The 25,563-nt window shown below is 43.6% G+C and overlaps 4 protein-coding genes across 6 annotated transcripts in view; 2 read left to right on the plus strand and 2 right to left on the minus strand.

Moving 5' to 3' along the window:
• ankar (ankyrin and armadillo repeat containing) overlaps positions 1–10,946 on the plus strand; it is a 27,673-nt gene extending 16,727 nt beyond the window's left edge. Inside the window, exons 15-25 of the mRNA XM_063213993.1 lie at positions 865–1,106; positions 1,928–2,081; positions 4,356–4,517; positions 5,197–5,303; positions 6,217–6,339; positions 7,926–8,084; positions 8,196–8,313; positions 9,137–9,246; positions 9,934–10,130; positions 10,381–10,427; positions 10,558–10,946. Coding sequence (XP_063070063.1) covers positions 865–1,106; positions 1,928–2,081; positions 4,356–4,517; positions 5,197–5,303; positions 6,217–6,339; positions 7,926–8,084; positions 8,196–8,313; positions 9,137–9,246; positions 9,934–10,130; positions 10,381–10,427; positions 10,558–10,745 — 1,607 coding nt within the window. The 3' untranslated portion in view covers positions 10,746–10,946. The remainder of the gene's footprint in view (positions 1–864; positions 1,107–1,927; positions 2,082–4,355; positions 4,518–5,196; positions 5,304–6,216; positions 6,340–7,925; positions 8,085–8,195; positions 8,314–9,136; positions 9,247–9,933; positions 10,131–10,380; positions 10,428–10,557) is intronic.
• Positions 10,930–14,793, minus strand: osgepl1 (O-sialoglycoprotein endopeptidase-like 1). 2 transcript variants are annotated; one of them, XM_063214000.1, is made up of 7 exons: positions 14,702–14,793; positions 13,689–14,076; positions 13,393–13,597; positions 12,172–12,320; positions 11,570–11,700; positions 11,186–11,257; positions 10,930–11,100 (listed from the first exon to the last, which is right to left on the minus strand). In XM_063214000.1, the coding sequence occupies exons 2-7, from the start codon at positions 13,938–13,940 to the stop codon at positions 11,013–11,015; spliced, it is 897 nt and encodes a 298-aa protein (XP_063070070.1). In that variant the 5' UTR covers positions 13,941–14,076; positions 14,702–14,793; the 3' UTR covers positions 10,930–11,012. The 2 variants fall into 2 exon arrangements, with proteins under 2 accessions (XP_063070070.1, XP_063070069.1); XM_063213999.1 differs by lacking the exon at positions 14,702–14,793 and adding an exon at positions 14,165–14,676.
• Positions 14,794–14,815: 22 nt separating this feature from the next.
• On the plus strand, positions 14,816–16,609 carry adat3 (adenosine deaminase tRNA specific 3). Its single transcript, XM_063214001.1, has 2 exons — positions 14,816–14,911; positions 15,240–16,609. Exon 2 carries the CDS (start codon positions 15,287–15,289, stop codon positions 16,379–16,381), a length of 1,095 nt encoding a protein of 364 aa, XP_063070071.1. The 5' UTR covers positions 14,816–14,911; positions 15,240–15,286; the 3' UTR covers positions 16,382–16,609.
• Positions 16,587–22,373, minus strand: ormdl1 (ORMDL sphingolipid biosynthesis regulator 1). 2 transcript variants are annotated; one of them, XM_063214005.1, is made up of 4 exons: positions 22,254–22,373; positions 20,558–20,737; positions 19,301–19,452; positions 16,587–17,890 (listed from the first exon to the last, which is right to left on the minus strand). In XM_063214005.1, the coding sequence occupies exons 2-4, from the start codon at positions 20,729–20,731 to the stop codon at positions 17,755–17,757; spliced, it is 462 nt and encodes a 153-aa protein (XP_063070075.1). In that variant the 5' UTR covers positions 20,732–20,737; positions 22,254–22,373; the 3' UTR covers positions 16,587–17,754. The 2 variants fall into 2 exon arrangements, with proteins under 2 accessions (XP_063070075.1, XP_063070076.1); XM_063214006.1 differs by lacking the exon at positions 22,254–22,373 and adding an exon at positions 21,001–21,880.
• Positions 22,374–25,563: the final 3,190 nt, after the last annotated feature.

Genomic DNA, 25,563 nt, shown 5'->3' on the forward strand with positions numbered 1-25,563 from the left:
ATATTCTGCAGTTGGCATAATTCATTGGTTACAAATTTACAGATAGGCCCAGCAATAGATGACAAAAATACCCTGTACCGAAATTCTAAGCACCTGCCTCGCCATCAATTGTATCGAAACGAGTCACCTCGTCATCTGCTCCACTCCCATGGTTTTTAAAATGTAGGCTAGGCCTATTTCCCGCTGCCTTCCCTTTGGTATTGATCTGAAAACGTGCTTTAAAAAAAAAAAATAGGCTACTCTCCTCTTGTGGGGAAGGAACACGTGTGAAAGGGGAAGGGAGAGTTATCAAAAATGACCCTAGCGTGGGGAATCTCTCTCTCTTTCTCTCTCTCTCTCTCTCTCTTTTACGCACCAAGTTCACAGGTAGCCTGTGATGATCAGCAGGGGGAAATAGAGGCGTGATGCAACATGTGTCGATTCAGCATGTAGAAATGCTTCACAAGTTTTTGTTTTTAAACTTCCATCCCGCCGTGGTATATGGCCAAGGGAAAATTAAATAATCACAGCGTCGGCAGGCTACCAAACGAAGATTCTTGGCGCGTCAAGTTGACAGAACATGGTTCCTACAACTTTACAGACAATAATAGATAATAATAATAGTAAAAGTACCCCACCATAAAGGCAGATAGGAGGGATAACGGCCTTCGAGGTCGACCGGTTACAGAAATGAATGGCTTGGCGGAGGCAACTTTGTCTCCGAGCTGCGTGTGTCGCCAAAGTTCGGAACTGCCGCCTCGCTATTAATTTCGTAGGCCTATAACCGGTCACCTCGTCGGCCGTTATCCCTTACGTAATGTAATGCTTAATGTAATGTAATGTAATATAACGTGACGTCCTTTACTGTGCCTGTCCACTGTCCAGAGGCCCTGGTGGAGGAGGCGTGCCTGGCGCTGGCGGAGCTGGCCCACCGTCACCGTGACAACCAGGAGGTGATCTGCGCGGCGGGGGCGGTGAGCCCCCTGGTGATGATCCTGCGCGCCCGCAGGACGGAGACGCAGGTGAAGGCGGCCCGCGCCCTGGAGGCCATCGCCGACCACAACGCCCCCATCCAGACACACTTCCTCAAGAGCGCCGCCGCCAAGCACCTGCTCCGCCTGCTCAAGGTCAGCACTTCACCACAAGTAGAGTAGTAGTAGAGTAGAGTAACTTTATTGATCCCCAGAGGGAAATTCAGGTATCCAGTAGCTTACATAAATACACAATTACACAAATGCCCACACGGACATTTCAAGACACAAATAACACAGGAATTGTCAGGGAGGGGAAAATAAAAATAAAAATAGTACAATCAGAGACGTTGGAAACGGAGAAACTAGAATTATTTTGGTACAATGTAGTCTGGCTCTTTGGTGTAGTGGTCAGAGCCCCGGTTTGGTACCCTGGAAGGTCCGGGTTCAAGTTACCTCAGCTCAGGCTGCCCAAGGTCATCACTTCATGACAAATGGTACGATGTAGCTAACCTGGCCCTCGCCAGAATGAATGTGTCTCTGCCTAGCTCCACAAACATTCATCTGGTACTATGGGCCATACGCTTGATCGTCAGTATCTCTGCTGTCCCCAGGTGGTCCAGGTGAAGGCGAGGGAACAAGGGGACGTGTCCCTGTAGTTGCAGGCTGCGCTTGTGTTGCATTTGCATTGCTAAAATGACAGATTACAGGCAGAGTCTATGTTATAACCTTACTGCCGGCGGGACCATCTGCGCAAAGAGGCTACTTACCAAGTGTATTGATCATCAGTATCTCTGCTGTCTCCAGGTGTTCTAGGTGGAGGTGTGTGAGCAGGGGACCGTGTCCTTGTGGTTGCAGGCTGCTTGTGTTGCATTTGAATTGCAAAAAGGACATTTATTATTGAATTAATGATCAATCAATGAATGATTAATGACAAAGTGTATTGATCATCAGTGTATGTCTGCTGCTGTGGCCAGGTGTTCCAGGTGGAGGTGCGTGAGCAGGGCGCCGTGTCCCTGTGGGCGCTGGCTGGCCAGACCTTGCGGCAGCAGAAGCAGATGGCCGAGAGCATCGGCTACCACTACATTCTGGACCTCCTGCTCTCCCCCTCCGACAAGATGCAGTGCGTTGGTATGCAGCGTTTCAAACAGATCTGGCCTATTGTACTGTAGGGTAGGCAATACATAACTCAACAGGTTCTATTAGTGATTGGCATGCAGTAGTATCTTATTCGTTGTCATATTGTAGTATTGCAGTGCGTTGGTACGTGACGTCTTGGGCTGCCTCCAGAGCTGCTTTGTGAATGTGAGAATGTGTATGTTTTGTTGTGATATTGTGCTATATAAATACATGCTGTTGTTGTTACACAACTAAACAGGCACTATTGATAATTGGCAATTGTAGACATGTAGTTGTATCTTATTCTTTGTCATATTGTAGTTTGGTATAAATCATGTTATTGGTGCTTGACAACTAAAGACATGATTATAATCGTACTTTACACTATAGATATTATTCATATTGTAGGCGTATCATATTCATTTTCATATTGTAGTTTGGTATGTATCGTTTCAAACTAATCTTGCCCATTGAAAGAACAAGCTTTCATCCAAAATGTCCCCAACCAAAGAGCGCCATAAACATAGATTTTATGAGTTCAGGAAGCATTCCTAGACAAACATTTTGTGAAATATTGCTCATTGTAGCAATAGACAGATAAACATGTGCTATTGGTTATGGATATTGTAGACAGTCTCTAATTCATTTTCATATAGTAGTTTGAAAGTGCATAGTAGTAGTAGTGCACGTTTCTTCTTGAACACCATCATTTGTAATAATAATTAGTTAAAAATAAAAGAAAAAGAAAGAAAGTCAGGTGGAGGTTCATACTAACCTTTAAGTTGTAAAAGTCTTCCATACATCCATACGTTTCTATCTTCCTTCTCCATCTGGGAGTTGAAGCTGTAAGCTATGCACAATAGACTATGCACAATAGGTCTCCATGGGCCCTGCTAGTTTAAAAAGGGTTAAGTGTGGCCACAGGAAGCTATAAGGATGATAAGTGTGTGTGTGTGTGTGTGTGTGTGTGTGTGTGTGTGTGTGTGTGTGTGTGTGTGTGTGTGTGTGTGTGTGTGTGTGTGTGTGTGTGTGTGTGTGTGTGTGTGTGTGTGTGTGTGTGTGCGTGCGCGTGTGTGCGTGCGTGCGTGCGTGTGAGTGTGTGGAGGGCCTTTTGTGTGATGGTTGGTTCAATGGCTGTGTTGCCTTTGGCACTAGAGGGTACAAAGGAAAAGGACAAACGTGAGATGTGAAGGTGATCTTTAATTTCAGAAAGTTCACATGTACCATTCTGAATAGCCCTGCCTTCAGCTCCCTTAGGGGCCCTTGACATCAAAAAGTCACATTATTTAAAAACAGAGCAGTTTATGAACATACAGTAGGTTAGAACTACCCAGTGAAATGGAACTGTACCATTCTTTTACTAAATAGAATTAAATAAGGTTAACATGTACTTTCTGTTCTTCCATTTTCATAGTTAACACTTTCCTCCAGGTCACATGTTACTTTGGATGAACCTATCTACTAAGTGTAATGCAGTTTTAAAGAAGGAAAGAAAGAGAGAAAGAAGTAAAGAAAGAAAGAAAGAGAGAGAGAGAGAAAGAAAGAAAGAAAGAAAGAGAATGTCAGCTTTCTCCCTCTCTTGTTTCTAACACCACAGACATTCTAGTCATCTTCTCATCAGCAGGAAGTTTTCTCAGCGAGAGTTTCACTAGTCAGCTGGCGCTCTTTTTTTTCACCTGCTGAATCTGCAGCTGTTTGCTCGAGTTGGCCTTACCGCAGGGCTAGACGTGCAGATGGAAATACTCCAGCCTAAGCACTTTTTCACAAAGCACATAACAGCCAAACGACAAGAGAGAAAATATAACATGTTTTTTTTGTCTCTACTTCCTGTAATGGTAGAGCAGAGCAGAATAACTGCTGAATGTTTCCTGAGTAGTGTGAGTTCCTAATTAGAAAAGGGGAATTAGCGAAGGGATATTAGCAAATCTAGCTGTTTTGTGTTTTTTTTTAATTGTTTTTTGTTATTTTAAAAGGGGGCTTTCTCAAATGGAAGGAAGCAGGGTTGCCGCCAGAAATTTTGGGCCCCATGAAAGATTCGAATTTTGGCCACCCTTAAGAGCCCCTGTCAGTGCTTGGGCCCTTAGAATCTGTAAAACTTTTGGGGGACATTTCCCCATTCAACACCCCTATTGCAAATGAGGAAATTACTTTTGTGCAAGATAATGAATTAAACTTCTTTCGTGAATGAACGTCATCAACAGGCCACAAGCACAAGGGTTGACCGGAGTTTGGATAATGAAATGTACCCATGTATGTGGCTTTGTATGATGTGATGTGGTGTGCCAGGCTGCCAGGCGGTCATCGCCCTGAGCCACCAGTCCTCTGGCCACCAGCTGGGCCTGCTGAAGGAGAACGTGGTACCCCCGCTCGTACGCCTGCTCCGGGGCAGCCGCACCAGAGAGAGGACACTGCTCCGCGTCATCACCGCACTGGCCAGCCTCTGCATTGGTACTGTATGCCCTCTCATCTTCCCTGCGTCTATTCGTGTTAAGCAGACTGAACTGAAGGTGGTGTGTATGTACAGTATATGGCATGCGTCATACAAAAACTTGTTATACAAAAATCACTTCTGAATCTGAATTTTATATCATAGGAACGCAGTGTACTGTAAACTAGAGTACTGAATTCAACTTGGTGTATATGATATTATACTGTATGTTATACAAATACCACTTCACGTGACTTGAAGTGCATTGTATATTTATTTGGCAACATGGTGTACTGTTCAGTGTTGTGCCATAGAATCGTTTGAGTGGAAAAGGGCGAATGGGAAGGATTCACTTTTCTGCAGCTGTTGAACTGGGTTTATTATGTCATTGCTTGAAGGTGCTTCAGTGTTGCCAAATGGAAAATGTTGAATTATTGTACCAAAACCTCAAAATTATTGTTGTGGGGGGCTTATTGGGAGGAAATTATCGTACAAGACCCAAATTGTTATTTCAAGGCATCAAAATGAATTTAATGAGAACTCTGAAATTATCGTACATCATGGTTTTTTTGATCGTACAGAGGTCAAAAGGGACAAAATTATGGTACAAATATGATAACTATCGTACATCTGGCAACACTGAGGTGCTTTCAATATTAATAAGTATTTTATTATCTGTCCTCCTGTGCTTCACCACAGGTGTGGCCCACACTAACAACACGGCCTGTCAGGCGGTCATCTTTGAAGAGAAGGCCACTCCTACCCTGCTGGAGCTGCTGAAGACCCATAACTCCCTGGAGGTCAAGGTGACCAGTGGGCAGCACTAGTAGTGTAGCGCAGTAACATGGGCCCATACTCACTGTGATGCATGCTGCACAACGTTTCCTAAACTCATTTAGTCTGGCCAGGCATGCCATCTGCAACATCGTAGATTCTGTGGAGATGCAAGGTCTCAAACCATTTGGGGCATTTCCAACAGCTCTAGCGCAAGCAATGGGTGTTAAATAATGGAAGAATTGCTCATGAATTGCAAGATGATACAAGCATGAAACTTAGCGCAAGTGTTAATTAGGACATACTTATCAATATCAGGGGTGGAGGCACTGAGAATTCCATGTTGCATAGCAATGGTTGCTAGTAATGGTGCCCTAGCAACCAGCATCAATGATGCCGTTTCTGTTTGATTTTGTGGTATCAAGGCATCTGTACTCTGAGTCGTTGTCCTAAAATCACTGTAGCAATACTTTAAGAGGTTATATACGGCAAATATGTAACATAATGACATTATGTAATGATGATGTAATTTTATCCACCCGAAATCACTATTACTCGATGGAGGGGGCGTGTTTCAGGCAATGACGCACCAGTTCAGTTAGCACAAGGTGAAGGAATGGGTGGTCTTTTGTAACTTTAACCAGTAGCACATGCATTTCATAGATGCAAGCCAGATATACTCTTTGCATCAACTGGCGTAGGCCAGACCTAATGCTCACAGAACTCTCACAGGAGCTGTACACAGAACTGTATGCATACTGTATCTTAAATATTTGCACCCATTAAAAGCTTTTGTCATTCAAATAGTTGCGTAGTTTGCAATTGCATGTTTAGCTTCCACTACTCAGTAATGCCAGTGAAGTCCTTGTCCATGACACCCCCCCCCCCCCCCCCCCCCCCCCCCCCCCCCCCCCCCCCCCCCCCTCCCATCTCTCTCTCTTTTAGGTCAGAGTTGCTCAGACTCTAGCTTGTGTATTGCTGGGAAATCAGGATGTCCAGGCAGCGTTTTGGGAGCAAGAGGAATTCTCTTATGAAATGGTCTTGGACCTCCTGCAACTGCCAGAGAAGGTTACCCTTTTGCCCTCTGCACACTTGGGCATCAATCATTACTGATGTTGCAGACTGTTGTCCTTGTCACTTTTGTGTGTTCTAATTCTAACCAATTTCAACATGTACACCACCCTGACGATACAGCATTTTTTACTCAGCCTTTTCAGAGTTCCTGGCCATACTAATATGGGGGCATGGTTTGTTTAGATTTGTTACAACAACCTCTTAACATATAAGCCTAAGGTACCTGCGAAAAACGGCTGCTGAATGCCTAAGCCCTTTGTGGGAAAAAGTGTTCTCAGCCTATAAAAACCCTAAATATCTCAGCCTCCAAAGCACATAAAAACATGAAATAAGTTTCATTTTAAAACTAGGACCCTCGTCTTGCATTAGAATGTGTTCATTCAGTGTGGTCACCCTCATCTTGCATTAGAATGTATTCATAAAAAACGAAAATCTCAAGAGCCTGAATGCTGCGGCAATGTCGCTCCAGACGCAAGCCAATGCAGCGTGTACATCGCAGCATCAGGTCTTAAATGGGTTAACATACTCCAACTATCATCCCAAAAGTAATGCAACCTCAGCAGACACTTTACAACAAAGCAATAACTTTGGGGTTTTATTTGTAGCATGTGAAGAAGCTTTACAAAATGTAAACATTCCATGGCCCCATTAGAATGGCCCGTAGGAAGTACAGGGCTGAACAATAAAATCCTGCTTTTTTTTGTCAAGGGTAACCGATACAACTGCATGTTGAAATTGTTGAAACTGTAGAACAAATGCACAGCAAGTTTAATTTCTGGTTTAACATACCCCTATACGTAGCCTACCTGATTCGCCCCTCAGATGAAGAAACGTACGGGCCCAGAAATGTTCTGTTCCATAGTCACTTAGTTTAATTATTATTAATCTATTTTCCCTCTTTCTGTTATTAGTCTCAGTCATCCGCAACCATTATACAGCACAGGCTTGTAATAATATTGACACAGTAGTCTGACACTTTCCAGAACGGGCCAGTGACTGTCCAAACAAGTGACCTGACATACCGTATTCTTTTTACCGGGTTTACATGAACCCTACCGCATGGGAATTACAGTGGTATGGAGGATAAACATATTCCTTTCAGCCCTTAACCACTGTCTTGCGGAGCACTCTTCTCATCCAATCCAGACTGGTCTTACAGTAAACACACTCCATATGGCAGAAGACTATGTGTGTTTCTGCCATATGGAAGAATGTAGTCCTAGTCTGTCATTACATTACACTTAGTGGACCCTTTTATTCAGAGCAGGTTGGAACAGTGTTAGGTGCAGGTTGTAACAATGTTACAGCTTTTAACAGCTTGTTAAGTGGGACTTGAACCTGCAACCCTCTGATCCAAAGGCCATCACATCACCCTAACCATTGCTCACTTACTAACTTAATTTCATCTATTGCCCCTTCTGGGTTGTAGGCCACCAACAAGGGTGCTCCAGGCATCTCTGTCCAGTAAAAACCTACAGGCTACAGCTAATGGAACTGTTTTCAAATGCTTTAAAAAATTTATTAAATTAAATTCACGGCTGTCAGAAATGTCCATACTCTGTTACTTTGCTCTTCATCAGAACATACGTTTGGAGGCTGGCTACGCGCTGTCACTCTTTGCATACAACAACAGAGCCCAGCAAGAAGCCATACTGAAAACCGGAGGCATTCCCATTGCACTGTACGAGCCCCTCCTAACCTCCGAAAATGAAATCGAAAGGACCAAAGCTGCATTCCAGGTACGGAGACCGTTTGAAATTGAAACCCCTGAGTGGCGTTTTGAATCTTTTTAGAGAATCTCGTATCTCTCCTCTGTCCAAGACATCAAATGTACTGATTTGATCTGCCAGGCCGTCGTGCTTGCGAAGGTGATAAGAGACGCGGACCACGTGACTCTGTCTGCCAGGTGTGTCACCATCGTCTCTGAGCAGCTGCAGTCTCACAGCCCCGATACAGTTGTCTTAACAGGTAAAGCGCCTCAGCACAGCACAGCCACATCACAGTGACAGATTTTTGTGTGGCATACACCTCTGTGGATGTCACAGCATGTTGGGCACAAATGTAAAGCATGACTTCATTATATAATGGCCATTATGAAATTTGAAAGAAAGATAATATAGATTTCCCCAACCATAAATTACACAAAACTGCAAAACAGACATACAGTTGAGTTGATTGTAAAAATAGGGCAAATGTATGTTATAATAGAGGGTATTTTGGAAGGATAATATTGTATCTTGGCATCAATTGTGTTAGTCCGTCCTATATTGCTCCAAGCAGCCCTGGCTGTTGTGTTTATAGTTTAAGGCTCTTTCAAATGTGACCAACCGTGGTCATTGAGCGCAGTTGCATGCAAGGAATATAACCCATTTTAAACTGAATAGTGGCAGTATTTAGTTTGCACACTAGTGATTGGAACTCTTTATTCATTCCGGATCTAGCCATGTTTCGGGAAAATTGCGGTTTGCAGAACGCTGTTCAAAACATGTGAATATTCAGGAACCTGTTTTAAACTACATAAATACTGACAATGTAGCCTGAAGGCTCTGTGCCGCTACGTGTGGGTGTCTGCCCTGATCATGTCCTTAACTTAAAATAGCCATGTTTAAATATAGGCTTTTTTAAATCATAAAGAGTGCCTTGGACTCCACACCAAAGAGCACCTTCAATGTCTTTTCCCACTATTCCTGAACACTTTGGAGTTGTTCTCCACTTCATGACTGATGATATTCCGTTCGAAACCTCAATACTCCGTCCATGTACAGTAACTCGCGCTCCTTGTGTCTTGCAGCTGAGTTGCTGGCCAGCCTGGCTCACACTAGGGCAGGGATCCCTGATGCCATCGTTACCATGGGAGCTGTGGCCCACCTCTCAGCTCACCTCAACTCACCGGAGGAAGAGGTAACTCACGCCGCACACAATGGGAAGAGTTCAGATGTAAAACACTCTACTGGAAGTGGAGAGTTGAGCTGCATTTCTGTAATTTTAGTGAACTCTATTGTTGGTTGATAATACATATAAATTTTGAAATTAAATAAAAACATGTGTTTTATAGAGATAACCATTATAAAAATGTAATTTGTAAATGTGTCTAAAAAGACACTTGGAGGGTTTAGCATCTGTACTGTTCATGTGTAGACCTCTACATGCATACCACAATGTGTATTCATAAGTAGGAACTGTATAAGTAAAGTTGATTTCACGCACAGGTGTGAAGTCTGGGTTTAAAAAGTTAAAAAAAGAAAAATCCAACCAGTTCTGAATCAGTTGATTGTAATGAATATTCATATCAGGGAGACCATTTAGGCTGTGAGTCACCTGTGTTGGAAGGAAACCGTGGAACCAGGTTTTTGACATCTGCATATTTGTAGGAGTGAAACTGAAAGTTGATGCCATAAGTCAATGGGATCACACAACATAACACACACCAAATACAGAGCATACAACGGCATTCCACCACCCCGTTTACTTCGTCACCATGTGCAAGCAAGCACCCATCATCATCACCACACGCTTATCCAGTCGCTATGCCTGTGTAACAGTGTTATCAGAACCATCAGGAATGTACATGATGCATCTACCCCACAGGTACGCACCGCATGCGCCACCGCACTCGGCTACCTCACGTTCAACCGCCATGCCCATCGCCAGCTGCTGGTGGAATGCCGGAACACTCCGTCCACCTATGACCTACTGACCCAGCATCTGAGTAAGGACGCCAAAATATCATCGGTCTTCACCGACGAGTTCAGACGGCAGAAGACCATAGGCCTTCCTTCAATGAGGTGATGACCGGATATTCCAACTTTATGACATGTTTTCTATATATTATTATTATATTATTATAATTTAAATGTATTAAGCATGTAAGCTTTTACAGTTTCAAACATAAATGTTTTTAAAAAACAAACAAAAACAATTTGATGCATTGTTCTAGAATCAGCCTCAGGTTGATTTTCATTTGCCGCTTCTAATGTGACTCCTTCAACATTAATAGCAAAACCCTGAATGTATTTTCCAACTCCTTTTTCATAGCTTGGAGGTAAACGGGGGACCACCTGTTCTTCAGCGAAGTTCCACAGGTAAGACTCAGTCCCGGCCGCCTACATTCACTGTGTCAATCAAGAGTAAACTGAAATTTGCAATAAACAAATGCAAAGTGCGTAGCATTTACCCAATTTAACATTCGCTATTCACTATTCTCTGTCCAAGCCATGTCCAAACGCCTGAGTGACACAACAGACGTATTGGTGCAGAGGAAGGGCTTTGAGAGGGCCAGGTCTGCCCCAGCTCTGCAGCTCCACAGGCCGAAGAGCAAGGTGGACGCCGTCAGAGCCTCCACGTCACACGGCTCTCAACAGGCTTGGACCAGGACCAGACTGAACTCGGCCAAAAAATGACTCTCTCTCTGCTGCTGCACATAGTGGACTACATGGAAGAATGAAGGTTCTCACCCTCACCCAAAATAAAACCCACCACAGAACTGAAGCCTGAACTAATGCTGACTTACCACAGTGAACCTTTTCAAAATCCAAAACCAGATAAGAAGTGATGACAAAACAGCCAAAGTTCTGGAAATTTGAATAAATAACTGAAATTGATTTTTAATTCCTTCCAAAATAGAAAATATATGTACATAATATCCCACTCATAATATCCAGTCAGTGTCATTGTTGTTGTACTTTGAGTTTCAAAGGAGGCACTCTAATGGCAGCGTTCTTCACTTCTGCTGTTATGTCCGCACCAAGTGGAGCCCTGAAACACAGAGGAAGTACTCATTAAATGACTGATCAACTACACAATCAATCTAAAAAGGGCTTGTAATGGCTCTTCAACGTACCTGGGTTCATAGCGCACCTCCTCTGTGTATGGCAAGATCCCCTTCCCCGCTCGAAGCCTTTCAATCCCGTTCCTATACAACATTACATTACAGTACACTTAGCTGACGCTGTTATCCAAAGTGACTTAGTTATTATTTTTCAGAGAATTAGTTACAGTCCCTGGAGCAATGTGGGGTTCAGTGCCTTGCTCAATTGCACTTCAGCCATTGGTGGATTAGGTCAGGTGGGATTCGAACATACTACCCCCCAGATTTAAAGACCAACCCCCTAACCATTAGGCCACGGCTAAAACAAAACAGCGTTGTATTTTGAGCCAAGCAAACAAGCGATACAGTATATCCAAACAGTGTGTTATTATAACAGTTTCTTTCAACTCCTCTTACCATGCTATCATGACTCCATTGTCTGTGCAAAATTTGGATGGGGGACAGAGCAAATGCAAGCCTGTGGCGTCTGTGAGAATATTAAGACTCTGCCTGATGTATGTGTTACTGGCCACCCCTCCAGATACAACCTAAAGAAAAAGACAAAAACACAGAATTTGATTTTTACATTACAGTACGTTTCGCAGACACTTATCTAAAGCGATATACAAAAGGGGGGCATACAGAGCGACAAACATGCTGTGGGGAGGTACAGAGTACAGCAATATACAAGTAATATAGACAATACAGAGTACAAGAATATATGAATAAATGTGTTGGGGAGTACTGTGAAGTATGTACAGTATACTGTACATATATAGCAACGCTCGGGCCAGGGGTTATAGATTACTAAGATTAATTTTGTTATGACGGTTCCCCCTCTCGGAAAAGAGTCCTGACCCTACTCTTGTAGCAGCAGCTGGTGTCTTATCCCACCATTAGGAGGGACGATGAGAAATCTCATCAATTCACTGACATACCACGCATTCACCGCAACATAGCATGACTTACCATAATTGACTAGCCCATGCATTTACAACCTAAATGCTTACTACACATACCAGAGTAGGATTCCGCTGTGGCAAAAGGCCTCTCTCTTTGCAGAAGAGAATGGCCCGGTGTGTGCGCTTCACAATGTGAGAGGCCACTGTGTGTTGCGTGCCAGCCGCAATGTCATTCACACATGACAACAGTTCCCCTGTCTTCACTCCTACACAATAAAGCAAATAAAAAACAAGGATACAGTATGTGACATAATAAATGCTCAATAGGTTATGTTCACACATAGCTAGGCTAACTTTCTAGATGAACCTAACTAGCAGCAGAAAATAGGTTTGGCTGGTGAGTTGGTCTGGTATTGCACTGTTGGAAGTCAGACATAAAAGGACGTCAAACCTGTCATCCAAGAGTTTTTTGGGGGTGCGGGTTCAACGCTGTTTTTGGGGTGGGTTTAGTCAATGTTGCTCTCATAAGCCACAGCATGCGCTGTGGCGATGTGAATGAGAATGTTTTGGGCTCACCCCCAGCCCCCAGCTTTCTGAAGTGTGTGGTGCCGGACCAAATTTTTCATTTTATAGTCTAGCTCAGTAGCCTGGTGAACCAGCGCCACCCGCTGGACGGCAAAATGTTTTGTCTACGGGTGGGTCTGGCCTCGCACAATGATTCAATGAAGCCAGAATGCCATGAATCTGGCAAACCAATTACAACGCAAAGATGTGTTTTGAATCAAAGCGGGCAGGGTTTTGAGGGAAGGTTGTTCTCATCAACAATCTTCGGATGTATTATGCATCGAGGCCAGACTAAATTAGACATCCATATTTAGTCTGGTTTATCAGGCTACTAGCTCAGTGGTTTTCAAAGTGGGGGCCGGGGACTCCTGGGGGGGCATGAGGTGGTGCTAGGGGGCCCGCAGTAGGTTGGCAGATAAATAAATAAATAAAGTAAAATAAACTGAAAGTAAGCTAAGTGAAATTCCAATTAAGAGCAGCATTATACTAATCATTTGCATCTCAGATGGAGGATCTGCTGTGACTGTGTTATCATGTCCTTTTTTTTTTTTTTACAAAGTATTTATTATGTTTCCTGTTGTGCTTGGATATTTGTGAATGATGAGGGTGCACAAACAAAAATAGTGTGACACGGCCCATGTCATGGGGGCCTTAGCTGGAATCTACGGGTGTGTAGGGGGCTGTCATGGTCAAGTTCAGAAACCCCTGCTCTAGCTGCCAGGATACTTCACACACATACGCTTATGTCCTGCACAACAGAACAGAATTCCATACCTTCCTCCGATTCTTTCTTGGCTATCGCCATTGACACCTGGTTCCGTAGACCAGCAAAAGAGAAATTGCAGTCCAAGGTTTGCCCCATGGGTGTTGTGAACTGGAAATCATGTCTGTTGCCCCTCTTGGCCAAGTATTCGATTGCTTGTCCTCCACTCATCGCGGAGCAATCTGGGTGGTCTTTCAAGTGTAATCTCCGAGCCACCTGTCAATAAAAGACAACAAACCAAAAATGTTGTAAGAAGTCAAATGTTTAGGAATAGACAGCAACAGTTTCGTTTATCCAAGGTGTTTACCTTATCCAAGGTGTCCCCTGGTGCTTCATCCAGAGACTGCCCCAAGAGAAGGAAGTCATCCACGCCCCTGGCCAGAGCCAAGAGGGCATGCCCCCCAGAGATGAGGAGCACTAGGAAAGGGAACTCAACAGCCTCCAGCATCCTCACGGTGAGAGCATGAGCCTCCATGTGGTGGATGGGAATGAAGGGCCTTTGGTGCTCCTTCACGAAGGCCAGGCTGAAGTGCAAGCCAATGCCCAGGCTTAGCGACATGCCTGGCTTGACAGTGGTTGCTACTGCAGCAAGGTCTTTTGGGGAAACGCCACTCCTGTCAATGGCCTCATGCACCACCTGGGATATGTGCTCCCTGTGTAGTTGTTGGGCAACTGTCGGGATAATCCCACCAGTTCTGAAACAAACAAGGGTCAACACATAACAATGACATAACAAATATCAGAGATACTACTTCCGAAGGCTGTCAAGTTCAAAACACTTACTGCAAGTGGACCTCCTTTTGAGAATGCAATGATTCCCCAAGAATCAAACCATGTTCATCTACAACGGCTGCTCCTGTATCGTCACAACTGGTCTCGATACCTAGAACTACTCTGACGGACGCATGACGGCATATTGTCCCTTGTTTGACAATATTAACAAGTTTACATGGACTGTGTTTGAGCAGCCCTGACAATGAAAACATTCTGTTCAAACGCATGCGACCTAACCCGCAGTCAAGATGTCGCTCTATCTACTGCTCACTACCGTTAAGCAATGCACCTCCATTTAGGTTATATGTATGTTATTGTTTTAAATAGAGTTGAGGTTTCCTGTGACCCCTTTTTCTCTCCTTCCACGTTCGTGAGGGCATTTGAGTAACACAAAAATAATCCCGACTCGAAACTTGAGCTATCCAAGTAGACTCCCATTACAGCAATATTTACATGTTGGATATAAAACATTGTGGACTTGTTAGATTATACATTCAGGTTTAAAAGAAAGCAAACAATATATATTCCAACATGTTTTGCACATACCTAGTGCAAAAACTAGTCTCTAGGACCGTTGTCGTTTACAACGTGTTTCCAGACGGACATCGAATGGTGCAGGGCAAACCAGCGCTGGGAACATGCTTTTGGTTTAGATAATCTGTGGAATAGCCTTTCATCTGGAGATAAATGGTGTATGAGGGTATAATCCCCATTTCAAGGATCTATTTTTGGCTGTCGTGTACAGGGTTTCGCGAAGTAAGTAACACGTCAAGTATGCAAGTGATGTTCGTCTGTTTTTGATTATATAAATACAGGTGTTATGGCTGCGTGCGTACACTACCCGTAGCCTACTTTTCATCGACATACCTGGGGTGGATGTTTTGGGTAAAACAACAAAAATGAAATTGAATGAACTGAACGAATATGGTGTGCTGCCTTGTCATAACAAGAACTCATATAGCTTGCGGATTTCCACCATTGCATCACCTAAAAGTCTCACGAGTCCTATGCATTGGCAGCTTATGAATTAATAACCATAACGAATATTTTGTTATCTGCCCTTTCCTACTTTTAACCCCTGTAGATAACGCTTGCAAACCTTATCCTTGGTCGATGTATTCCTACTTCTGAATGGAGCCCGAGCCACCATCCAAGCGCCGAAAGGGGATGGATGAAGGAGGTGCCATCTCCTGGGAGGTTCATCCTGTCCTTTCAGATGAACAGTCCCAGGACGTCCCGCTGCTGGATGCCTATGCAGCGCCCATTACCAACAAAAAGGAAACCTCACGCCTCATGAAAGGGCTCCCCACAATCTATCCTCTGCCTGGTCTCCAGCACATCAAGCGGGTGAGGGCCTGCAAGGGAGCCAAACACCCCCATCCCCTTGAGGTGATCATATGCCAGGTCGAGGGTGCCCCAGAAATCAGTGACTCCAGAGACATTTCTCTTGACACATTGTTGCCCCCTGAGTCTTTTGACAGTACTGGATTAGGAGAAGTGTTTATTGCGAAAATACCGGCCCGAGCCCCATCAACACGCCCCCAGTTTGAGCAAGCCAGTGCACACTGGCCTACGTCATTCCATGAGGACAAACAAGTCACAGCCGCCCTCAGGGGACAGCTATTCTCTGCCACTCAGAAGGCCAGGATGCACGAGCACATGGTGGCTGCCATACAAGCTGCCAAAGCCGGCCAGGAGCAAGGCATGGCCCCGGTGGGAGCGGTGGCCGTGGATCCAGCATCAGACCAGGTACTCGCCATAGCCCATGACTGCAGCCAGGGCACTGGTGGTCACCCCCTGCACCATGCGGCGATGGTCTGCATCGACCTGGTGGCCCGGGGACAAGGTGGTGGGGCATATGACTTTAGCAAGTATCCTGCCTGCTGGTGGAAGGCCTCCGAGCCCCAGCCTGCTGAAGGCTCTCCCTCCTCAGACAGAGCTGCTGCTGGATCGTCTGAGGACCAGAAGGGACTGCCATATCTCTGCACTGGATACGACATCTACTTGACCAGGGAGCCTTGTGTCATGTGCTCAATGTCCCTACTGCACTCCAGGGTCGGGCGTGTGTTTTACGGGGTGACCGCTCGAGATGGTGCTCTGGGTTCCAGGTACAAGCTCCACGTGATGAAGGAGCTGAATCACCACTTTGAGGTGTTCCGCGGAGTGGCGCAGCAACTTTGCGAAGAACTTGGACAAGAGTCTGCCACACCACAATCTTCACATTGAAGAATTTTCCAGACATTCCTTACAATGTACTGAAGAGTGCCCAATGACCGTATAGATACAGAATGGAATGAGATGAATGCCCATGTCGTTAGGTTTGCCAAACCTGACAATCGTGTGAAAGTATGTTTGTCCTTGCCAGAGAAAGGACCACACACACACACACACATTTTAAACATTGCCTTAATGAAATGGGTAACACTTGAAATAAATTATGCAATTTTGTATTCATTTATTTGAACTGCTATACAATATGTCCAAACATTTAAAAACACAGTTGTTAACGTGACTCGTCACATGGTAAAATAATGCAAGTTTGTGAGGGCCATTTCTTCGTCTCAACACAGACTCTTACTGTTGTCCAAACAATTAGATTGAGTAAGACAAAACCGGGTCCCCAAATGAGGGCAGATTTTTAAAATTTTGTTACATACAAGGGGCGTTCTGAGCCCCAAAAGAATACCATGGATGCATAGAGGCCAAGAATGACTAGCTGCCTTGGTAACCAACATCCATAGTAAAATTCATTAAGTCCTCTTAAATGAATATAAGCACATAAACATACCTTAGACCTTTTTAAGTAAACACTTCATCCTTGTTAATCATCTGTGATTAAGAATCAATACATGAAACGTACAAAACAGAAAAAAAAAATCTATTTACTTGCTGCTCATTTGATTGAACACAGACAAACAAAATGATTCATTTTAACAAGGATATCATGCAAAAAAAAAAAATCACAGACGTCCCACGGTAGAGGAGTATTAAAGCCCTCCCACAGTGGAGAGTCACACTTCGTTATGAACCACAGGTTCCTGTCCTTGTGAAACAAAACAACTGCTTAATAAAAAGGTAGCTTCAATAGTTTCTCGTGGCTTAGCGGAAGAACACCTCTAGAAATGTTACATTGAAACAAATATATCTCCACACCTTTTTAACTCTGAAGTCTTATGAAGTCATAATCTATGAAGTCATAATCAATAACACAGACAAAAATAAAACAAGACATAAACAAACAGAAATAAAACTAACAATAACAAAAAACAGTCACCAGTCCAACTCTGAAACCTGGGCCAGCCCAGATCCATGGAGGACGAAAACACTTTTTTTCCAAACTTAAGTTAGTAATGCTCGTGGCATTCTCTCCTCTGTCCATAGTATCCCTGTTAGGTAGGTTCTCCCGATGTGTCCAAGTAATGAAAGGGGACAATTACAATAGACAGTACAAAAACTTGCTATGTTTACGCTACTGCAGTACAAAGGTTTTACCTATTCACCTCCCCACAGTTATTATGAAGCGACAAGCCTGCGTGGCTTGATGATCCAAGTCAGAACGGCTGACTTGACTCCCTCCAAGTCTTCCATGTTTGTTTTATTTAATACTTGTTGATGCCAAAGATTCGAACGCCATGTAGCTGAGGCAGCTTTGGGATCAGCACACTCAGGAGTGAGGCTGTGTTTACGATGAAGTGCGTCGGGTCATATTTTGTGTAGAAGCTGGCAAGGAAGTACCTGGAGGGGTGGGAGAAGAAAGTCAGACAGTTTTATTATTCATTTCTTCTTTGACATGCACTGGGCAAAACAAAGGAATTGAAATTATGTTTCCCACTCTCCCATCATAAGACATTTAAGGAGAACTTCTGCTAATTTTTATGTGCTAATGTATTTCTCACGCTACCCTTGACTTGTCAGTACCCGGTGATGCTGCATTTTTTGGCTCAGCCCTTTCGGATATCCAAGCTATTCTAATGGGGGCAGACTCATTAAAACCCTTCTTAAAAAGGTACACTGGGCAGGAAGTGGTCAAAAAGCTACTGCAACTATGCTGCTCATTGAAACTGGGCTGCATATTGCCAAATTTGATCTTTTCATGAAAGTTTACCAAGTAATAAACTAATATTTTCTAGTATGGCCCAAGATCCCCCTTTTCATGAATGAAAAGTGCAATTTTTCCAGTCATAATGAATACTTAGAATGTGATGGTGGTGGTAAGTATTCATGAAAAAAGGTAACAGTGAATGGGTAACATGATTTCTGGAAATAAACAACTAAAAATCTTGCACAGTGTACCTTTAACATAGGCCTACTCCAAATATTATCCTAAAAGGTATAGAGCTCGAAAGTGACGTCACTTCCCCCGATTTCATGGGACCTCAACGGCGTTTTTAGCCGAAAATCGTAGCATGTAATCCAATGGCGGTATTAAAATGGCATTTCGATCCCCTTCGAGTTGTGCCACGAGCTCCATATATGTTGTTTCTGATATTTTTGCTTAATTTTTCGTACGAACCCCCACATTTTTTAGAAAGCTGTGATTCTTCACATTTTTCATGCCGACGGTCTCGGAACAAAACATTGATACTTCTGCATGAATAATCTTCATCTATCATCTTAAACAGCATATTTGTAGCCCAGCGCATATCACGACTGTGATCAGAAGATATTTACTCGCTACCACGTTGTTAGATGGTCAGCTTAGGTCCCGTGAAACGCGGAACTAAGGGGCGGGACTTTCGAGCTCTATTGCTGTTTGCCAGTTGCCTGCTGATGATGTTATTGGGAATGAATCAAGAGGTTTTTTTTTTTAAAATGTGAACAAACACTGCCCCCATTACAATGACCAGGATCTCGGAAAAGGCTGAACAAAAAAAAATGCTCAGGTACTGACAAGTCCAGGGTAGTCTTAGCATTACAACTACATGTCGAAATTGTCAGAAGTGGTCCTTTAAAGTGCAAGACAGGGTAACATATCGCAGCAAGTAGAAGAAAAGAAAATAGAAATGTTGAGGAGGGTGAGGAATCCGATAGGTCGTTTGCTGAAGGTCTATGTGTAACAAAAGCCTTACAAACCATCTATGAATATGAAAGAAAAATAAAGTGCTGTTTGTACAACATTTTTGAGGTCACAGCTGAAGGGCTTACAAGATGATAGGCGAGATGGTAAAGAATTTCCTGGAAGATGTGAACTGCACGCCGTAGTCCAGCTGTTCCCAATGTGTTAAGAGCCGTGCCTTGCCCTGGTCAGGGGTCTCGAATGGGGTTCCCTTCACCGCATGCATAAACACATACATTCCCTGGGGAAGCACAGAGGACACACACACACACACACACACACACACACACACACACACACACACACACACACACGACACGCCCGGGGTGGATATTAACTTCACAAAATATCGAGTTTTACCAGCCACCAACAAAGTACATACTACAATTTATCACTCAGTTGTAGATTATGATTGCGTGTTCCAAATATACCACCCAATTCTATATTACACCAACATTTGGCTTGTAAAAAAAGAGCTCAATTACATCCCTCACACACAGACAATATAGCGTCAAAATCCATATGTACAGCAGGTGGGTGAACCAGACCAGCAAACATGGTAACATTTCTCACCCAAAAATGATTAGCTCAAAGCATTTATAGTAACGCGAGGCAATACTCTTCACTTGCTAGGACTAAACATATGCAAGTGTCTAGTAATTATGCCAAAGAAATGTGTGTCATGCAACTAATCAGGTTTCTATGCACTTGGGGCTTGTATTTCCCAGATGAATGCAAGATGCAACGACAGACTTGCCACCAGGAAATGTCACATGGTAAATTATGGGAGGAACTGCTTCCAGGGATAGCCCCTTTAAATGTCACCATCAGCTGTTGGTAGTCTGATGCAATTTAGTCACTCTAGATAAGAAATGCAACACATGCTCCATTAAAGCGTATTCCTTAGTGGGGACAATGTGCTACCCAGCCTTAATAGACTGTTGACAATGAAACCCACACTAACAAAATAATGGGGGCTTTTACAGGCAGCTTGCTAATCGCTCAGTTGCAGCAGTGGGACTTCCACCTGGGGGCGAAATTGCCTTAACTTAGCAAAATCACGTCATCACAGCAGTGACCTTGTTCTCAATGCTGGGGGACTCCGCGCTCAACAATGAGGCAAACATGTGCTAAGGAAGCTCCAATTGTTTTTACGCCAACTGGCATTCGGTCAACTCACAATGAAGATGACAAAGGCCTAACCCCCCCAAAGCCTTTTCTGTTGCCAGCAGAAAGGACTATGCGGAACATAGCAAGATGGGACAAAGGCCAAGTGAAAGCAAAAAGCGCCATAACATCAAGTGAAGCACTTATCTGAAAAACAAACAAACAACAACAACACTTACAAAATTGTGTATAACGTTTGTGAGAGTCCACACCACGGGTACACTGAAGAAAGGAATGCTTAGCAGGACAATGTGAAGCATTCCGACACCTAGAGCGTATGTTAACCAAATGCCCCGGCTGTTCATAACTCGAGTGTTGGGGTTTACTTCGCTGTGGGCCACGCCGACGTTCATGTTTGTCTGTGGGGTTCAGAAAGAAAGCGAGACAGACAGACAGACAGCAAAAGACACACTGTTATTCCTCTGCTGATAAGGCAAGCCACAGTCATCAACAGTATTAGGCAATCTGCACAGCTGTACAAGGGGCAATGACTTCACTCCACTGCACTAGCCAAGACATGTTTTTTTCCACCAAAGAAACTATTAAACCTTTTGTGAAGTTTTTAAATTACTTTTTGTGCTTGCTTATAAACAAAGCATCCATGAGGTGTACTGTGACCTACCTAACAACAGTGTAATTCATTCACACCTTGACTGACCAGAAACATGTACACACATTGCACAACCATACTATTCATAGAATCAGGTTTTTTTTAAAAAAGCTGGGTTACAGCCGCAAAAGTTGGCAAGTCTAAATTGTTTTACACAAAGCCATTCAAGCGCATTAAGAAAACCACGCAGTTTAATCCGCAGGGTTTGGCCTGCAAGGTAGCACGCAGCTCCTCTATGCTCAGATTCAAAGTTCAAGGTTGCGTTACAATTGCCTACATGCAGTTGCATGCACTGCCATAGAAGAACTATGCTTAAGCACATCTGTTGACTGTATTCTAGACTACGTAGTCCTGCACAACGCATCGTCTCATTATTAGGTCAGAACCACAAAAAAAGTGAAAGGCCATCCAGAACTGAGCTTTCTAATGCATATGCGCAGACATTCATAATACCATTATTAGACACCATTATTTCTTCCTTGTCACATAAACATATTTGTTTTCAAAAAGTATTTTTTGAAGTGTTCAGTTTCATGTAAACATGTCGTACGGGTTGGTGGCATGCTAGATGACTGGACTGGACACGTAGGCTGACATTCGTAAAGCCATAACACACTGTATCAAAGCCGCACCACACAATATATCAAAACATCAGTCATCAAGAAAGCAACCAGAGAGAACAATAGTATTCATTATTTCCCTAACATACTCGGCCAACGACAAAATAACTTACAAAAGAAGAGGTAAATATTTGCCCATGTAAATAACGGGATCGTTCCCACGTGTTACTAAAATAAGCTCTAGTTCTCCCGTTCCAAATGACATCCTTTTCATTACAAGCTAACGTTAGCTCCTTGCTGGCACTTGTTAGCCTACATCCCCAGTGCATTACACTGTTATGACTGTTCTCATGTTTTCAGAAACGCAAGCCAATCTAAAATAACTCGCAGTGATGTACGTTGTCTATAGCTGACAGATGCACGTTTTAACACAAACCCCAATTCAGTTGGCCGATAACAGCGCTGGCGTTACAACAAAGCGCAAGCGGCACTATTTTTATGCCTGCAAGCTAGCGAAATCAGCTACATCCAACCCAGCAAGCTAACCATCATCACATCGGCGAACTACTGAAACACCACCAGTTGATATGGGAATTCTCGCTGATGTAAAATGTAGGTCACGGTCGAAAATTTGGAGCAGACCCTCTTGCAAAACTTAACACGTATCACACTTGTCTTAACATGCAAAGGTAGCAGCTTACTTACTGTGAGACGTTTTCACAATATGTTTAGAAACGCAGCAAACTGCACTGCACTGCAAAGGCTGACCTTCCCACTCCCCGCTTCAGCTGTTGTTGTCTCACCAACACAACAGCTAGCTTGCTATATTTTGTCGAAGAGGTGGGTGATCAGCTCACAGTTAAGGAACGACTGCTTCCGGTTTGTCTTTCAAACTAAAAGCGGAGACGATCTATATTAGAATACAGAATCTTTGCTAAAAGTTCATTTATTTCCCCACTAGTCCCACACAACCAAATGGCAGGTGGCAACAGAAATACATTTGGATCTTCAAAGATAATGAAAATCATTTATAAAATCTGTAAATGCCAAGTTAAATTTAAGCACATTATTTTGGAATTGCCAAATTTCATACTCTTTTACAGAAATATGTTGGTGCACGGTAGGCCTATGCCATAGATCAGTGGTTTTCAAAGTGGGGGCCGGGGACCCCTGGGGGTCCGTGAGGGGATGCCAGGGGGGCCGCGGCAGGTTGGCAGGAAAAATATAGCAAAATAATTTAATAAATTGAATAGCTTAAGCCAACATAACCAAAAGTAAGCTAAACAATCTTCTGTACAATGTAGGCTATTATGCTTTCTGTAGGCCTAGTTCTAGTATGGGTTTAGGAATGCATCAACCTCATCGAGTTGTGAAACCGGGTGCGCAGAAAAAATAGCGTGTCACTGTCATGGCCCATGTAAAGGGGGCCTTGGCTGGAATCTACCTGGTATCTGGGGGGCCTTGTCATGGTAAAGTTTGTGAACAGCTGCCATATGTAGATTTTGCAGGTGAGCAGCTGTGAGCTATTGACTTTCGTGACCTTACACGTAATAGACAATACGATTTAGGCATGGATCTGTTGTCAAGATAATTGGAAGATACTCGTTTTCAAATAAATTACACTGTGAGATTAAAGAGGCCATGCCAATTTTTTAAACCTTCTTGCATGATTATGTGTTATATATTTTTTTTTATTTCGTTTGATTGTTGTAGTTTATGAAAATAACAAAACGGCTAAGCCTGGCAAAAAACAGGGCAGGCTTACGTCACCCTGACTATCCGCCGCTTGGCCACGCCCACTTTTGACGAGTCAAAATTAATAAACATTATGAATGGAGCATCTTGGCAACTCGTAACCAAACCTTACTCTTATCACTGATAACTAAACAGCATAAACACCCGTTGTGCTGAGGATTGCACATGCAGATAGGGTAACAAACCATCCATGACAGTGGTTCTCAACCTTTTTTGAACAAACGCCCCCTTGAACTCATCATACGCCTGCCAATGCCCCCCTTAATATTGAAAAATAAAAAAATAAAATAAAATAAAATAGACTAATGAAACTCAATGGTAACTAAGCCCTGCCCCCACTCAGTTGCATCCTCCTCAACGCCCCCCAAGGGCTCCCTTATGCCCCCAAGGGGGCTGTACCTTCCCCGTTGACAAACACTATTTTCAAGCATGCTACCACCGAAGAAATGTTTAGCTGTGGTAGCCAAATGCAGAATTCTACCTTGATGTCATGGGGCAGGGTACCAGGTATCAGACTTGTAGCCCAAAGGTTGCCAGTTCGACTCCCAACCCACCAAATTGGTGGGAAGGAGTAATTAACCAGTGCTCTCTCCCATTCTCCTCCATGACTGAGGTACCCTGAGCATGGTACCGTCCAGCCGCACTGCTCCTTTTTGGGCGCCATTGGGGGCTGCCCCCTTGCATGGGCGAGACATAAATGCAATTTCTTTGTGTGCAGTGTGCACTTGTGTGCTGTGGAGTGCTGTGCCGCAATGACAATGGGAGTTGGAGTTTCCAGTTGGGCTTTCACTTTCACTTTAGTCAAAGGCGCAAACTTCAGGTTACCAGGGCCTCAGGTATGGGGACTGGGAGCCCCAGAGGGATATTGCCCCACCTATATGTACAATGCCAGGGAGGTCCATGGCGGCTGGTTGTACTTGGGGCCCTACATTTGGCACTACGCTCTGCTGATAAACTGTAGTATGAATACAAGTAACTCACCACCACTCACTGTCTCATCAGCACATAGGAGAATATTGCACATTCCATGCACATCTTTCTCACCTGCCAGCTGCACAAAATTGATACCTCTGAACAGTCTTTTTGTATGAAGCCTGTATGTCTTGTGTTGCCATGCCAGTGTCTATTATGAAGGCCAATATTTTACTGTAGGCCTATCTTGTGTGTGTGTGTGTGTGTGTGTGTGTGTGTGTGTGTGTGTGTGTGTGTGTGTGTGTGTGTGTGTGTGTGTGTGTGTGTGGTGCATAGGCTATTTAGATTGCACATCTGGAATCCGGAATTATACCATTTCAAATTGCCTGTTTCAGTTGTAGAAGAATTTGACAATGAAGTAGGGCTTGACTCGACATGACTAAATGAAAAAAAAAGAATATTCATTGTCAAGGATGTGCATACGGTCACACATACAGTATATCACATCATAATAGTAGACCAAAACCACTCACAGACCTCTTCCACCACCACCATAGACAAAATACACACACCAGCAGAACTAGACAAATATAATTTGTCACCAGTCACCACACTGTTACAAATGCAGCAATAATTCACATTTCCGGTTTGTGGAAGCTGGGCTCTGCTTCTTCTAATCATGGCTTCAAAATAAAAGCTGAGAGAATTTAATGTGGATCGACCAAAGATGGTCAACAACCGTCTCTGGCTACACTTCATCACAACATTGGGACAAGAGCCTGCTAGATAACTGGCAGGCTTTTTTTAAACACAGGTTTTTAATGGGTCACAGACAGCAAACCGACCATAGGGCTACACCTCAAGGCAATCTGCCCTAACTCTGCCCCAGGGCAATACTGAAATAAACAGGCCAAGTTTGTACAATGTCTGAGACCAATGTGATGTTATATTGTAGCCTAATTATTTGATTATTTAGCTTGACCTACTTTTATTTAAATCAAGGTTTCTGTTGCACCTCTGGGAGATGCGTTAGGCTTATAATTAACATTATTTTGCGGGGTTTTTTTCAACCACTCTCTGTGAGACTGTGAGATATTACCTAAGGTGACCCATATCAAATAGCAAGTCTAAAAGCTATTTAAAACTATTGAACTGAAGGTGATAAATAGCAACTTGAATAACTGGGTGTATACTTATTTTGTAGTTAAACTACGTTGCATTCTTCTCACAAAGAATACACCAAAAATGGGATGAGGGGCAGTCGTGGTTTTATTTGGAGGGGTCCTGAGGGTGACTGTGTCGGCACAATGTCGTTATCTGATTGGTGGATACAGCTTACAAAGGCGGG

The sequence above is a fragment of the Engraulis encrasicolus genome, chromosome 13 (genome assembly GCF_034702125.1).
Source record: "Engraulis encrasicolus isolate BLACKSEA-1 chromosome 13, IST_EnEncr_1.0, whole genome shotgun sequence".
In the NCBI taxonomy this organism is placed as follows: Eukaryota; Metazoa; Chordata; class Actinopteri; order Clupeiformes; family Engraulidae; genus Engraulis; species Engraulis encrasicolus.

Coding starts and splice junctions, on each gene's coding strand:
- osgepl1 (XM_063213999.1), bottom strand. CDS start 14,382: ATGCGTTTGAACAGAATGTTTTCATTGTCAGGGCTGCTCAAACACAGT. Junction 11,701..12,171: donor CACAGCGGAATCCTACTCTG/GTATGTGTAGTA, acceptor CTTTTTCTTTAG/GTTGTATCTGGAGGGGTGGC. Junction 11,258..11,569: donor AATGGAGTCATGATAGCATG/GTAAGAGGAGTT, acceptor AATGTTGTATAG/GAACGGGATTGAAAGGCTTC.
- adat3 (XM_063214001.1), top strand. CDS start 15,287: ATGGAGCCCGAGCCACCATCCAAGCGCCGAAAGGGGATGGATGAAGGA.
- ormdl1 (XM_063214005.1), bottom strand. CDS start 20,731: ATGAACGTCGGCGTGGCCCACAGCGAAGTAAACCCCAACACTCGAGTT. Junction 19,453..20,557: donor CAAACGTTATACACAATTTT/GTAAGTGTTGTT, acceptor GTGCTTCCCCAG/GGAATGTATGTGTTTATGCA. Junction 17,891..19,300: donor ACCATCTCGCCTATCATCTT/GTAAGCCCTTCA, acceptor CCACCCCTCCAG/GTACTTCCTTGCCAGCTTCT.